At 41.4% G+C, this 14,466-nt stretch overlaps 3 protein-coding genes across 4 annotated transcripts; all 3 read right to left on the bottom strand.

Annotated features, from left to right (window-relative positions):
* Positions 1-102: 102 nt before the first annotated feature.
* LOC124209642 lies at positions 103-5,334 on the bottom strand. The gene is made up of 6 exons (XM_046607736.1): positions 4,402-5,334; positions 1,372-1,538; positions 1,197-1,299; positions 890-1,137; positions 645-826; positions 103-582 (listed from the first exon to the last, which is right to left on the bottom strand). The coding sequence occupies exons 2-6, from the start codon at positions 1,519-1,521 to the stop codon at positions 456-458; spliced, it is 810 nt and encodes a 269-aa protein (XP_046463692.1). The 5' UTR covers positions 1,522-1,538; positions 4,402-5,334; the 3' UTR covers positions 103-455.
* On the bottom strand, positions 1,624-3,236 carry LOC124209641. The gene is made up of 4 exons (XM_046607735.1): positions 2,664-3,236; positions 2,370-2,602; positions 2,070-2,251; positions 1,624-1,975 (listed from the first exon to the last, which is right to left on the bottom strand). Exons 1-4 carry the CDS (start codon positions 3,061-3,063, stop codon positions 1,831-1,833), a joined length of 960 nt encoding a protein of 319 aa, XP_046463691.1. The 5' UTR covers positions 3,064-3,236; the 3' UTR covers positions 1,624-1,830.
* Positions 5,335-5,447: 113 nt separating the features above from the next.
* LOC124209628 (serine-rich adhesin for platelets-like) lies at positions 5,448-14,342 on the bottom strand. 2 transcript variants are annotated; one of them, XM_046607696.1, is made up of 12 exons: positions 13,951-14,342; positions 12,919-13,832; positions 12,390-12,858; positions 12,081-12,323; positions 11,913-12,008; positions 11,684-11,842; positions 11,393-11,617; positions 8,592-11,333; positions 7,449-8,558; positions 7,213-7,389; positions 7,026-7,151; positions 5,448-6,968 (listed from the first exon to the last, which is right to left on the bottom strand). In XM_046607696.1, exons 1-12 carry the CDS (start codon positions 14,195-14,197, stop codon positions 5,848-5,850), a joined length of 7,629 nt encoding a protein of 2,542 aa, XP_046463652.1. In that variant the 5' UTR covers positions 14,198-14,342; the 3' UTR covers positions 5,448-5,847. The 2 variants fall into 2 exon arrangements, with proteins under 2 accessions (XP_046463652.1, XP_046463651.1); XM_046607695.1 differs by having other exon boundaries at positions 7,449-11,333.
* Between the last annotated feature and the right edge of the window lie 124 nt (positions 14,343-14,466).

The raw sequence follows: 14,466 nt of genomic DNA, 5'->3' as shown, positions 1-14,466 counted from the left end.
AACACGGAAGTTGATAAGACTAATTATACACCGAATCGTGTCAGAATTTGGCATCTAATAATTTAGTTAATTCGTGACGTATTGTGCTAAAAGTTCCAGAAATTTAGGTGAAAACTACATACTTGTATTAGTACCCATGAAAGACTACAAAACAAAAGGCGGAGATTGTTAGGAACAAGATTCAATTAGTAGTTAATTGTTTTGTCGGGTCATAAATAAAGGTCCTGTTGTGCATTCTAAAGAATTACAATGAAAAGAATTCAAATGTACACTTGAGGAATCGAATTTGGTTGGGGGAATCCAGTGATAAATACACACATGTACAAAACACTAGAGTCTAATAGGAACTAAATACTTTTTAAGTTTTGAAAGGGATAAAATTAAATGTTTAGTAATAGATCATTCTTTCTTTTTTCATAGTGATGTAATTGTTATTAGCGGTAGCTGTTGGGGGCTTACTTGAGCTGATCGCATGAGAAGGCACTGCATTGTCCACGGGTGCGACCGTATTGAGCAGCTGTCCTCAGACGTTCCTTGTATTCTTGAGAAATGTACCCGTTGGACATGATGTTGTACAAAATGCTACGAAAAAGAATCATCGTTACATAATAAATTTGTGAAGCCAAATTGAATAAAAAACTTACATAGAAATGACGTCCTTTTCCAGTTCGGTCATTTTGCCAGGTCGAATAGAGTAGTCACAAACGACTCGGTCCAAACACGAGTTGCTGGATTCGGTGAAACCAGAGCAAGAGAGGTAAGTGGCCATAAGTTTCTTTTGTTGTTTCTCTTGCTCGGGAATCTGGACAATGTATTTCTCCAAAGTCTGAAATTTAAAAAATATCAGATTAGCTACTATCTCATAAACAATTATTAAAGAAGTCATTACCTCCATCTCTTCCAGTTTGGATTGCAGCTCAGGAGTCAAATCATCTCTTCCAATCTTTTCCATGTTGATGTCGCGGCGCTTGCGACCGCTTGACAAAACGGCAAGAGTCATCAGTACGGGATTGCTTGCAACTGCAGCAGCGGCACCCAAGAGCGCTAGGGCGGCCAAAGGGGCGACAAGGGCCGATAGCGGATTGATACTGCTTTCACGGTTATCGTAACCAACTCCGTAACCGCTTGCATGACTATCTGCTTAATTAGTACATTCATATCATTCGTTCAAAATCATTAGTAAGTATAAATAATACCGTAAGTTGTAGCGCCCCCATAGCTGGAAGTAGCCAGGTTCGCTCCGGTTGTCTGGGGCTGCAGGAGCGGACTTGCCAAAGGATAGTTGTTGGCACTGGTTCCCTTTATTTTTTATAGAGAAACAAGAAATGAGATTAATAAAAGTCCAATCGAAATTTGATTTAGCCAATTTACTTGAGTGCCGAGCCGTTGCCGGAAATATGAGTTGGTATTGAGCCGCTGGAAGGGTTGACTGCGGCGTCGAGAAAAGAAGTTTTCAGCATCCACGGACACCAAAGTGGCAATCAATAAAGCCAACACAACGATTGTCTGCGAGGAAACCATGGTGATATCTCAAGATCCTATAAAATTATCAGTAAAAGTCCTGTTAATTAAAGTTGAAAAAGTGCTGTTCTGAAAAATTCAATTAGTCAACTGCAAAAATGATTAACGAATAAACGGGTGTATTAAACTTAAATGATAGAACACCATACGTATTAAAGGAAAAAAAAAATTAATTAATTAGTAGTTCAAAGTGGAATTGTTTGATTCGTTTTGAGTAGATTTAGCTTTTAAATTATTATTATTGAAAATTGCGGGATTCGGGATCGCCAAAAACAAAGAGCTGTAAAAAAAAGGTCCGATATTCTATTTTTAGAATCTAGAGGAGGACTCGCTCAGAGCGGGGCAGTCGTATCTGTTGCACTGCTGGAAATCGCGGCCAATACGAGCGGCGGATCTGAGACGTTGCTTGTACTCGACCGGGATAAATGTGTTGGACATGATGTTGTACAACACGCTGATTCGAGAAAAAACAAATAAAGAACGCGTTATAAGACGACACACGAATGCTTTTTTTGTCTCTATATAAGTATTCGAAAGGTGTAGCCTACATGGATAAGACGTCGCGTTCCTCATCGGAAATGTTTGAATTGGCATTGCCGTACTCGCAGAAAATACGATCGAGGCAAACGTTGCCTTCCCGCGTGTAGCCGGAGCAAGATAGATACATGGACATAATCTGTTGCTGGTAATCAGTCTCTTTCGGAATGGAAGCCAGAAATTTCTCCAGGGTCTATACATCAGGACCAACGTCCGACAAAAAATGCGCATAAAGAATGTGAGCTCATTCCCCCAAGATGGTTGGAAATTGTTCAAATAGCCGAGTGGCAATCCAATGTAACGGGTGGTACCTGAAGCTCTTGAATTTTTTGCATCATTTCGGGTGTGATTTTGTCGGCCATGGAAGGATCAATCATTGAGGAGAGATCGCGCTTCTTACGACCGGAGAGGATGGATGAAGTTAAAGTCAGGTAGACCGGGCTGATGGCCACCGCAGCCGCAGCGGCAACAAAGGCAATACCGGCCAATGGAGAGACCACCATAGCTAAATTACTGGACTTGCCGGCCGCGAAGGTTTTGCGACCTATTTGGTCTTGACGTTATAGTTATTCTGTTCCCAACTCTTTTGAATCAACAATACTTACTGGCCGGTGATTGAACGAAACTGCTAGGATTTGTCTCACTATAATATGTGGAATCGCCGTTACGATTGACGGTCTGATCGTAATCGGGAACTTCGTACTGTCGGCTGGTAGACGTGGGTTGTTGACGGGCGTTGTTGTTACCAAACTGACTACGATAACCGGTGGAGAAACTCTCGCTATTAGAGCCCACGACAGACGGTGACGACCCAGCGCGGAGTCGCTTAGTGTTGCCAGCGTTCAAATTGTCCATAGCCTCATTGTAGTTGCCGTTGAACTTGTCCTGACGGTCAGTAAACGACCGATAAGGTTGAGGACTCTGAGACAGGAACTCTGGTTGATTGGCTGCAACCATCGACACCGTCAATAACAAAGCTATCGCCGCGTTTTCAAAAATCGCCATGGTACAATCTAAGTTGCTAAAACAAGGACTTGGTTGTTAGTTAACTGGAAGCTACGTGTAGGTCGAAAGCGATTGCTAGCTGTGTCTATTCACTGTACGGAATCAACTTGTCGACTGATGCTCGTTCTTCAACAAGCCTGGCTTTTTATGCAATAGTGATGACTATAGGCAGCATATGTGTGCACACACACGAGTGCAATACACGTAGGGCATGTCGTCCGCGGGTAAATGACCCGCAAAGAGAAATATACCGTTGCATTGTTTCAATAATCATCTCCGGCTACACAGGAAAAAGGGCGACATTGTTACAAGTAATTAAAATAACCACAGCTGTCGTTAATGGCTCTTGTTTCTGTCAGTTGCGAGTTGTGCTGTAACGTCGCCGTTATACGACGCGGTTCAGGCTTTTTCAACTAACTAAGAATTGGAAGGAAAAGTGCAGTCATCAGAAGGCCAACTAATTGCAATGCAATTCAACCGGAGAACCAAGCGACTTTATGACACGGAAGGAGGTGATCCAGCTACAGTGAGAAAAGTCTAAGACTTTCCGCGCATCATTATTATCGAGAATACATGAGGTAAAATTGGTTTCACGAACAAAAATTGGGATGTTCCTTATTGTCAGATTGATGTGGAATCCATCACGGTCTTTCCCTAACGCTCGAAATATTTTTATTGATGAGGATACATTCTACTTTATTGTAGTGGCCTGACGGTCATAATTTGAGCGAAAGATAAAACAAAACAAAACAAAAAAAAGATGGGCATTTAAACGAACGGAATTTTTTTTTCTCGGCGGAACTTACTTTCCTTCCGGTGGTTACTAACCACCCGGGTGGTTAAAAATAGTCTCATTAGGGCGAGGAAAAATCAAACGAAAGGAAAACTATAGAGGTATTTTACGCAATTTGAGGGTGATAAGCTACCCGACCGACGACAGCAACAGATGGTTAGTAAGGAACCAGTCACGAAGGGACGATAATGAATGACTAGTGTTACCGCACGGGGAGAAATAGGGGACCTTAGTGTCCGTTCAAAACAGTGCGAGAACGGACGCAACAACAACAAGCCGCAATGTAGCTTAGGTGAAAGCGCGCGAATAACAAGAAGTACATCCCGCAAAACAAAACTGTCCGACTAATATGTTTCAAAATGTTATCAAAAACGAGCTGTGTAACGAGCTTGACAATTTCTTAAGGCAATAAATTGAACTATAGGAATTGAAAGCAACAGATTGTTGTTTCACTTATTCTCAATGCAATATTCTAAAACATGAAACGATAGAAAACATACTGGAAATCTCAAAAAATTATAATAATAAGGCAAAGTTGGACTTACTTTGATGATAGAGTTGAAAATTTGACAAGTTGTTGAAAAGGCGATGAAGATTGGATGATGTTGTTTTATTGTTGTTTTTGTCTTGCTGGATGCGTGCAGTTAAGAGCAGTGGTTGCGCTAGCTGGACAATGCAAGATGGAACTGACAAAGGTGACTGGGCATGCATGGTTCTTATATAGTTGGCAGCCAGACTCCAGGAGGTCGGAAAGTACCTGAACACACACGTTCACTACAAGCGAACAGCTACCGCAATAATAAGGGTTGGCCGATCCGCCAGTAACGTGTTAGTTTTTCTGTTTTTTTTTTACCGGGTGTGGAGCCAATGTGTGAGTGTTCAATTTTTACCTTCGACTCATTTGTAGAAAATACTACTTAATTGCCAACGGTACGATGGTAGCAAAACGTTTGCGCCGCTAGCTATTCAACAGTTATTCAATAGTCAACAAATCTGATCCAATCAATAAAAATAAAAGATAATGTTTAAAGTTAACCAAACTAAAAGTATATGAACCGTTAGCTATTTTAGGGTAATACGGAAAAACAATCTCGGATTCTACCGCCAGCGAAAGAAAGAAAGAATTTTATTACTGTCTCAAAACGTGCTTAGCTAATATTCTTTTTTGAAAAGTTTTACTGCTTGATAGACTAGCTCTTTTGCTTTTATTTGGGATACACCTTTCCTGTCCCGTTGACCTCGTTATTCTAATTTTCCTCGAGACGGATAACGCAAACAGGAAAGATGTACCGGTACGAAAGTTAATTTACTTAATCCGTTCGCAGTTTCTCCAATGAAATTATCCTTGAGGTACAAGTAGAACCTCGTCTGTTTTAAAAACTAATCTATCGCTGAACAAGTCGTAAAAAATTTTGAATTGAAAATAAAGAATGACGATGACGAATCTGTTGATTACGGATAATTCCAATGGATGCAAATGAGGAAAAATCGCTAAAACAGTATACAGTAAGCAACTGGATACAACCCCGTAGAAAAGTGCGCATGACAAAATAACGATGTCACTCAAAACAGGCCAACGGGACAGATTTGTTTTCATCTTTTTATTAGATTGTCAATTTCTTTCAAGAATAATTTTTGTTTCCCTGTCCAGTGTACAGTACTTAAACTTAAGGATAAAGAAATGCCAAAACAACACTACCACTAGGTTCCGGAAAAAAATACAGAAAAAAAATATTTGTCGTCATGTTGTCCAAATAAACATATTTTTTACAATGCGCATTTTAGTTGTATCAATCCGTATATAACTCTAGTTAAAAGCGCATAGTAGCATCCGTCACGACTATTTTATAATCCACCGGAAAAGTTCAATACAAAATTTGAGAATTTCACAAATTTATGAAAAAGGAGGAAATGGTAAACTGCCAAACTGGAATGTCAAATTTCATCCAAATATTAACCAATATATTATTATTTAGTTGAAAAGCTTCCAATTATTGACGACTAGCCGCTGGTTTGGCAAGGGAACTGAAAATATTTGAGACAGGCTTCGCTGTTGTTCGCAACGGTAAGCGAATAGACGGAATGATGCCAAGCCCCGGACCAGCTACACGTTGTAACTTTCTGACCGGATTCCGTTTATTTGCTTTCCAAAAGTTCTTTGCAAAAATATCGTGCTGCACGGTGGTAGACGGCGTCGCCGAAAATGTCGATGAAGGTGCTTGGGTAGTAACCGCATCCATCACGTCATTTTTAAGTGGAGATTTATTGAAAAACCTGTCATCGTCAGAATTATTGCTCTGAATAAGACTTTCAAGAAAACCCTCGGGGACTGAGTGATTGAGGTTGTTCACGGCCGATATCAAATCACTCATCTGGGAATCTTTCAACAGCTCGGTTAGGTTAAGCATGAACGACTCTAAGCTACTATTCAATACTGTCGGCAAAGGGACGTCAGAGAGATTGCTAGTAACGAGAGTTGTCGATACATTTTGGGAATGGAATATACTTGTGCTACTTTCAGTTGACGTGGAAACGGTGGATTCAGTACTAGTTTCGCTGCTGATATTGGATTGGTGATTAAAAAATTCAGATCCGTTGCCAGGCACAACTTCTGTCAGATTCATGGATGTTGTCAAGTTGGCAATAATCGCAGGAGCTAAGAGTCTAGTGAGATTCATTAGATTAGGGAAACGTATTTTGTCCGCAGTTGAGAGCGAGTCGTCTGGACAGAAAAGAGATTTAAGTAGAATTGAATTGCCAGCCAATTCACAAATAGGCGACGGTTTGATTTCTTCTGTTTGAGGCTTTGAAGGCGAACTGAGAAATCGCTGAAGATCTTCCAGCCATTTCTCAAAGTTAAAAGAAGAATTCAACCTTTTGTCGCCCATGTAAGCATCCACATTTAGATTTAAGACGACATTGTTGGCGACATCTTTTGCAACAAAAACGACGGAAGAATTTCCTGTAGACTCTTCGGTGCAGTTATCAGTGCAAGGCCCTCGAGAAACATGTGCATTGAAACTAGTCGACTGTTGTGCGCTTAAGGATGTAGCCGTTGATGGCGGAGTTACTGTAGTTGTTGAGCTCATTTCGGAATCGGACGTTTGCAGTGCTGAGAATACACGGGATGTCAAAATCGTGCGGGGATGAATAACAATGAAGTTCCTACCTTTGGTTGACGACGCTAATGTGCTGGAGGATTCTCTGGACATTGTTATGCTAGGAGTGGAAGAAAGCGTCGACTTTGTAAGCTGAGTACTACGTTGAAGCCAAAAAGGGCGGGTCTCAAACAAGGCTGCAATGAAACAAGGAATAGGTAATATTCAAAGAGGATAACATTTGAGAGATAAAATTACCTGCGATAGGTGTCGACGTGGATATTTCAAGGCTGTTGGACGTTGTGGAAGAAACAGGCAATAATGTCTGCTTGGTTTCTTTTGGAAGTGAAAGTGTGTCGGTTGAGAAGGAAGACGGTGCCTCCGTGTTGGGACGATTCAACAACCAAAAAGGACGAGTTTCGAAAAGCCAGTTACCTAAAACAAAATGTGTTTGTTACTCTGAGCGTTAGTTATAGGCAGCAATATTTTTCTACCTGTATTTTCAATTGGGCTTGAAATGAAAGGTGATGGGATTTCTTGAATGTCTTCGCTGGTTAGATTGGATGACGTTGTATTAGACCAAAAGAAACTTGAAACGTAGGAGTATTCTCCGCTAATAGGGAGACTGATGGTTTCGTTTAACTTTGAAATCAACAAATTCCATAGGTTGGACAACGGATCAGTTGTAGTAGTAGGGATTTCAGAATGAGGCAGAGAAGATTTCGTCGTATGGAAGGAAGGGGTTGTTGAATGAGACTTCACAGTAGTTGATGCTGGCTCCACGGATGAAGAAAGAGAAGATGTAGAATGAGAAATTGTTGACGCTGACAATGATGCGGAAAAGTTCGACGAAGAAATAGTAGTTGGTTCAGTGGCCGAAAGAACTTCTGTCGTTGCGTCAGAGGCCTTAACCCATTTATCAGTTGAGATGTTGCTATGAGGAGTATTAGAGGTAGTTATGCTTATTGTAGAGGTTGACGAGGAAGACGTCAATTCAGTCGACGCACTACTTGAACCAAAGGAACTTTCGGAAGAAGCGCCACTCCACGCTGCTGTAGAACTAGTAATTGTGTAAGAATCTGAAAAGGCCACAGAAGATACAGTATCCACTTTGGGGGTAAAACTCTGGCTAGAAAGTGACGTTGAACTTTGAGAAAATGTTGATTGAGGTGTTGACGGTTCAGATGGAGTATCGCTGACAGTTGGTGGTGTAGAGCTTAAATAAGGAATTTTAGTAGAAGAATCTGGCGATGAACTTACAAGACTAAGAGATTCTGAAATAATTGTTGCCACTTTAGTAGATGAAATCGCTTCGAGTTCTTCTAGGGCATCTGTCATCGCTCTGGGAGAAGTAGATTCAATACTGACGGTGGTAGTCACAGTGTACCTTGTTGACGATTCTGAAACATTATCAGCCAATGAGGAAGAAAACGGATTAATGGTTGAATCAATTTTTGAAATATTGATTGTGGGTTGGTCGGTAGCAGCCTCAGCTTCTAGAGTTGACGTAGAATCTTCGCCAGATCCCTCGTTTTCAAAAATTGGTATTTCAGTTGGAACATCAATTGATTCGTCGCCTGACCCCATTTCTAATTCGCTGGAAAGTGGAGAAATTGTACTAGAAACTGATGGCTTAAATGAAGTTGAAGCACTGTGCAGCTCCGTTGAAATGTCAATGGATTGAAATGATGAAGTGGCAGATGAAACAGCCGTTACGGAGGAACTTGATGGTAAAGTGGTCGTGGTTTGTTCGTTGGAAACATAGGAAAAAGTAGAAAAATAAGCTTCCACACTAGAAAAAGAGTCTTCTTCCCGTGGAGACTCATTTTCTGTTGGCTTTAATGTGTCGAATAAAGGGGTACTATCACCACTGCCGTTCTCATCTGTGACGAGTGGAATGAATGAGGATGCCGTTTCCTTGATTCGCAGATCCACAATGGAGGGACTTGTAGTCTGATAGATTTCGCTACTAACTAATTGTGAATCGGCAACACTAACATCCACAGACAAATCTGCTGTTGACAGATTATCGTCTTGCGGACTCACAGCTGAATTTCCCGTTAGGGAACTCGATAAGCGCTCGGTTGACGCTTCTATTATTTCCGGAATAATAAATGTGGAAGCAATATCTACCTGATTTGGAAGAAGAGTGGGTTCAAATCCACTGCCCTCCGGGGATGTTTCCGCAAACTCTGATGGCAATGCGCTGATTGCCGTTTGATGATTGGACGAGTCTTCAGGGGAAAGCGAGAATAGTTGATATTGATTTTCTGGACTAGTCTTTTCCACAGATGGTTGAATTACTGCTGGTTGGTCGGTAGCATTTAAAAAACCCGGCGTAACGTTTTCAGCCTCTTCCACGGTTGTTGTAGGATCTTCGCCAGATCCCTCATTTTCGAAAATGGGTAGCAAAGTTGGAAGATTAATTGATTCGTCACCTGACCCCATTTCAAATTCGCTGAGTTGTGGAGAATTTGTACTAACCGAAGGGGAATCATCGTGAGGCTCTGTTGATGTGTCGATAGATTGAAACGATGAAGTGACGGATGAATCAGACGTTATCGAAGGACTAGGAACATAGGACGAAGTAGGAAAAAAGTCTTGTTCCCGTGGAGACGCGGATTCATTTTCAGTTGGCTTTAATGGGCCATCAAAAGATTGTTGAATCTTGCTCTCGTCTGGTAGTGGTGACGTTATTTCTGATTGGGATGTTTCCCAGGAGAAGTTTTTCGTGGAAAACAAGATACTATTTCCATCGGTATCCATGGTGCTAGCGTCTAACATAATTGGGAGAGTAGTAGTAGTTGAAAGGCTATTGTCGTTATCTGTTTCTTCAGTGGAAGTTAGTGAATTTGGAGAACTAAAATCTTGAAGCCGTTCTTGTGTTGACGAATCCATAACGTTGGGTATGGAAAAGGTGGAAGAAGATTCTTGATCAACAGGAGTGGTTGGTTCAAAGGTGGGAGAAAATAAATCCGAAGAAAGACTGCCTGATGTTGCTGCAGCAAAAGATGACAAATCGCTTACAGAGACATCGCTGGAAGAGTACTGCGACAAATCTTGAATTTCTGTTGGAATGTTCGACGCTTCTAAGTTGTAGGGCATTGACAACGTACTGGATAAATTGTCTTCAGTTGGCTCACCAGGTTGAACTGTAGTAGACACCGCTGAACTATCAGAAGTTGAACTAAAATGCAATTCAGTTTCAGTTGACGACTCCAAAATGCTGGGGATCCCTGCAGTAGGATATAACCCATCCGATACAACACTGCTTTCAATGTCTGATATTTCAGCTGGCGTGGTGTCGACGTTAGTGAAATGCTCGTTTGAATACCCTTGAGATGAATCAATTTCCGGGATACTGGTTGCTGGTTGGTCGGTAGCATTTAAATAGCCCGGCATTACGTTTTCTGACTCTTCCGGAGTTGACATAGAATCTCCAGGTGCCTCATTTTCAAAAATTGGTGTCAGAGTAGAAACATCGTTTTGTTCGGCTGACTCCGTTTCAAATTCGCTGAAAAGTGGAGAATTCGTACTCGAAACTAATGGCCTAGACGAAGTTGAAAATTGTTCGGTCGGAAAAAATGCGTCGGTCGAATCAAAACCAGATACATGTTGCAATGTGGACGAAAAAGCTGGATCTTCAGTTGGGGCAACAGGTTCCAAAATTACACTGCTCGATTTGGGTACTGACAATTTTACTGGTATTAAACGGAATTTTTCCAATGGAGGGTCTGTCGTAGCCACGGACACGGGATTATAGTTGGTGCTGCTAACATCCTCACGACTAGGAGCACTTGGTGTTGAGAGGTGAAAATCAGTGGTGAATTGGGTTCCCTCAATAGACGCCATCGAACTAGCAGAATCAATATTACCATATTCGGTTAGTAATCCCGTGGTGTCTTGAGCAGTAGTCAGGATCAGGGGCGGAATCACTTCGATAGTCGAAGGAAATACGTCAGAGAAAATATGGCTTTCCGTTGATATTTCTTCAGTCTCTGAAGAAATTTTGCGTATCGTGAACTGTTCGATAGGAGTGGACGAAGGTGGAACAGTGGATACGGTACCTTGATATCCTGCTGATGTCATTTCTGATGAAAACGCATCGTTCGTTTGTGGCTCCTCTGAAGTAAGAACAAATTCTCCATACAATGACTCCATCACGGTGTCAATAGGCAAAGTTTTAAATGCAACCGAACTTGGAATCGGAGAAGTCCAGTCTTGTTGGGTATCAGATGATGAGCTGGGAAGCTCAGTGGTGGTCTCCTCCATTGAATCACCTACTGACCCAGAATATTGACTCGAAGGTTGTTGATTGCCAAATGCTGCTGTCCTGGTGGTCGCAATGCTGTCTGTCTCTGCGGGAGCTGAAGTATTCTCTGTGATAAGAAATTCAAGTTAAGTCAGAATTAAAATCAAACTCTTTGTGATGTCATACCATTGTTTTCAATAATTAATGAAGACTGCTCAGTACTTGAAACAGAAACATTTTCAGTCACTGAACTAGTGACATCCGAGGCCTCTTTCTCGGATGATTTGTCGTCTGTAAAATTCTGGATATCTCCTTCTGTTGAGGCGAGGGGTATGGTATCAGGGGTGAAGGTTTCATGAACAGAAGCAGACTTCGATGAAACTGTTGTTATTTCACCTATCAATTTTAATCCTGTTGAATTTAAAAAGTGAAATTGAAAAAATGTGTAGGAAAAGTTGGAGCTCTAACATTGAGTACCATAGGTTGATGTTGGCTCCGTATCTACTTGGATTAATGTGACGACACTCGCTTCAGATGATGGAATGGTTGAAACGATAGTAAAGTCTGTCGCCCGCTCAATCTCTGAAGTAGGTAATGCGAATTGCTCCACCGCAGTAACTTCACTTTCAACGGTGACTAGGTACATAATAAAATAGTATTTCAGTGTTAATATTTACGAGTGAAAAAAATTATGATTAATATTTACGTTTGGGTGGCAATGTTGACAACACTGTGGTAGCAGACGCAGAGCGAGATTCGATTCTATTCCCGGTGCGTATTTCTGGTAAAGATGTAGTGGGTACTGCAATAATATTTGTGAAAACGTATTATTATTTAATGAAAGTTTACTTTTTTAGATTGAGTTTATGTATACCAGCATCAATAACGGAAACCGTGTTTGGTGAAGTGGGCTGTTGAATGTGCTGATTAAAGGCTGCTGCGACATATGAGCCATCATTTTGGCTGAGAGCAGATGCCTTGGTAACGCCAGACAAGTAAGTTAGATTGTCACGCCATATCTCATCTTTCCCGAGAAAACCTCCGGTTGCAGCATTTACAGAAACACTTGTCGTAACAAAAGATTCGGCAACAGGTAATTTTATCTCGCTGCTATACGCTAGATGGTGTAGAAAAGAATGCGCATTATTGCAAGTTGAGTAATCTAGATAATGAGGATACTCACTTGACGGAAAATCCAGCTTAATTTCAGTTGATGCAAGTCTAGGTAGATTTACATAGGAAAGAGAATGCTCTGTACTTAAGGATTCTGATGAAACTGAACTCCACCTAGTTTGGTCTAAATACTCAGCATCCGAAACTGGAGTTGGTGTAGTGGTTGAAGAAGAACTTAACGATGTCATCCCTGTAGTTGTTGGATCGGTCTGAACGGGAACCTTGGTTTTTTTCACAGCGAAACTAGATGAAATTGTTGAACTTTTCAAATCAGTGGAGCTGATATTTAATTTTGGCGTTCCAAAGTTGAAGACTCCTTTGCACTCATTGGTTAGTCCAAGAAATGGAATGCAGAGTCCGCCGTTTGAGTCAATTTCAGGAAATGGAATTTTAGTGCTACTATTAAACATGCTGAGGCCGGCCTGATGAATAAGGGGATAAACTTTTGCGTTCGCGTTACAAACACCGGCAAAATCGTCCTAAATTAAATTGTTAGATTACTTATAAATATACGATTTTAAAAAATTAAATAAACCTGCCTGATAATAATCGTAGAGTGCAACTCCGCCAAACCCGTACTGTCTCAGTAGATCCACGCGTCTTCCCAAAGTAAAGGGATCGACGTGAATCATCCACTTGTCGTTAGTTGGAGCTACAGCCAGCTTGTAAAACGGATTCGGCTGCTGTTGAAGTCGCCATGTGCTGTTGACGTTTTTACAGGATTCATAGTAGCTCTGAAGTTGCAATACGGCCTGAGTTTGGTTAAACTGGCTGCCTTTGAGAGTGGTGCCCGCGTTTAATTTCCACAAAAGCGTATGCAACGACAATCCAACAACGATCTTTGTCCAACTTAAATTCAGCGTGGAATAAAGTTTCAAGAAGACTCCTTCGTTTAGTTCTAAGGAGTCGAAAGCCTGTTCCAGATTTTTATCGACCAACGGATACTGCGCTCCGCTGTAGTGGCGATTGTAAGAAGGAACGAGAAATATGTGATCAACGATGGCCGCGATTTTACTCACGTGAAATGCATCGGTGCGGTACACTTCGTTACCAATCGTCGTCGTCAAATTAAATCCTTCCTTTGCCAGTGATGCCTTCAATGTTTTGAGCATTGGCGCGTAGTCAGGTGTCGACTGGATCAAGTCCCATGCGATGTCAAAACTTGTGAGCTTATTGACTTTCAGAAATTCAATCAAAAGGGCCACAGACGTCGTCCCGTTAAAAATGGTTTTCAGGTGTCTTGTTGCCGGAAAGACGTTTGATGAACGAAGACTGAAGCTAAATGCGGCTTCCGGAGTCTGTTGCTTCATCAGTTGTAGGCTACGTTTCTCACTAACCATGACTGACGTCAACGACGCATTGCTGCTGGTAAGGAAAAGCGCGTTGACACTACTCAGAGTAATTTGGGTGCAGGATTTCAAATCAGCAGACGTAGCTTGATAGGAAGAGTCAGCTGAAAATGATTTAAAATGCAGATTAAACGACAAAAAAAAGTGATCGTAAAGCAACTAATAATAATAATTGTCATGTTTTTTTATACTAAAAGTTAATTAATTTAAATGTACGCCCACCGAAAATTTTTAGTTCCAGTGGAACATGGCAAACCAAAAGTGGAGGCTTGGCGCCAATCTGAACTCCATCGACTTGAATGATAAACAGAATCAACGAGAAGCTGAATAATCGTCGCAGGCGTATCATTGTAAGGATCTCTGGGAACTGAATGAGAAAACAGAGTGACCGGACAAGTGATGTGCCTTTGATATATAAGGTTGGGAGGGAAATGACGAACGGTAGGATGAAAGAAGGAAACCAGATCATCTAGGGCGCGGACTCTAAAAGTAATTGAAGATCTATGACTAGCTAATCCATCCGTCCGTGTCACACATCGCGACGCGCTACATTAGCACGAATGTGAACCGGCACGAAACATTAGTAGACAAAACGACGGCTCAGACTACCATTTGGAGAATTCAAACTACACGGAGCTGCATCAATCCTTGGATTACAACAGCGCGAATTTAGGTTATGGCTCTCCACTCCATCAAGGCAGCATTCAACACAGTCAACAAATCTTAACGAGGGCGGAA

The sequence above is a fragment of the Daphnia pulex genome, chromosome 12, assembly GCF_021134715.1.
Source record: "Daphnia pulex isolate KAP4 chromosome 12, ASM2113471v1".
NCBI classification, from domain to species: Eukaryota; Metazoa; Arthropoda; class Branchiopoda; order Diplostraca; family Daphniidae; genus Daphnia; species Daphnia pulex.
Note: the sequence above shows the minus strand (reverse complement) of the source record. Positions and strands in the feature narration are given on the sequence as shown.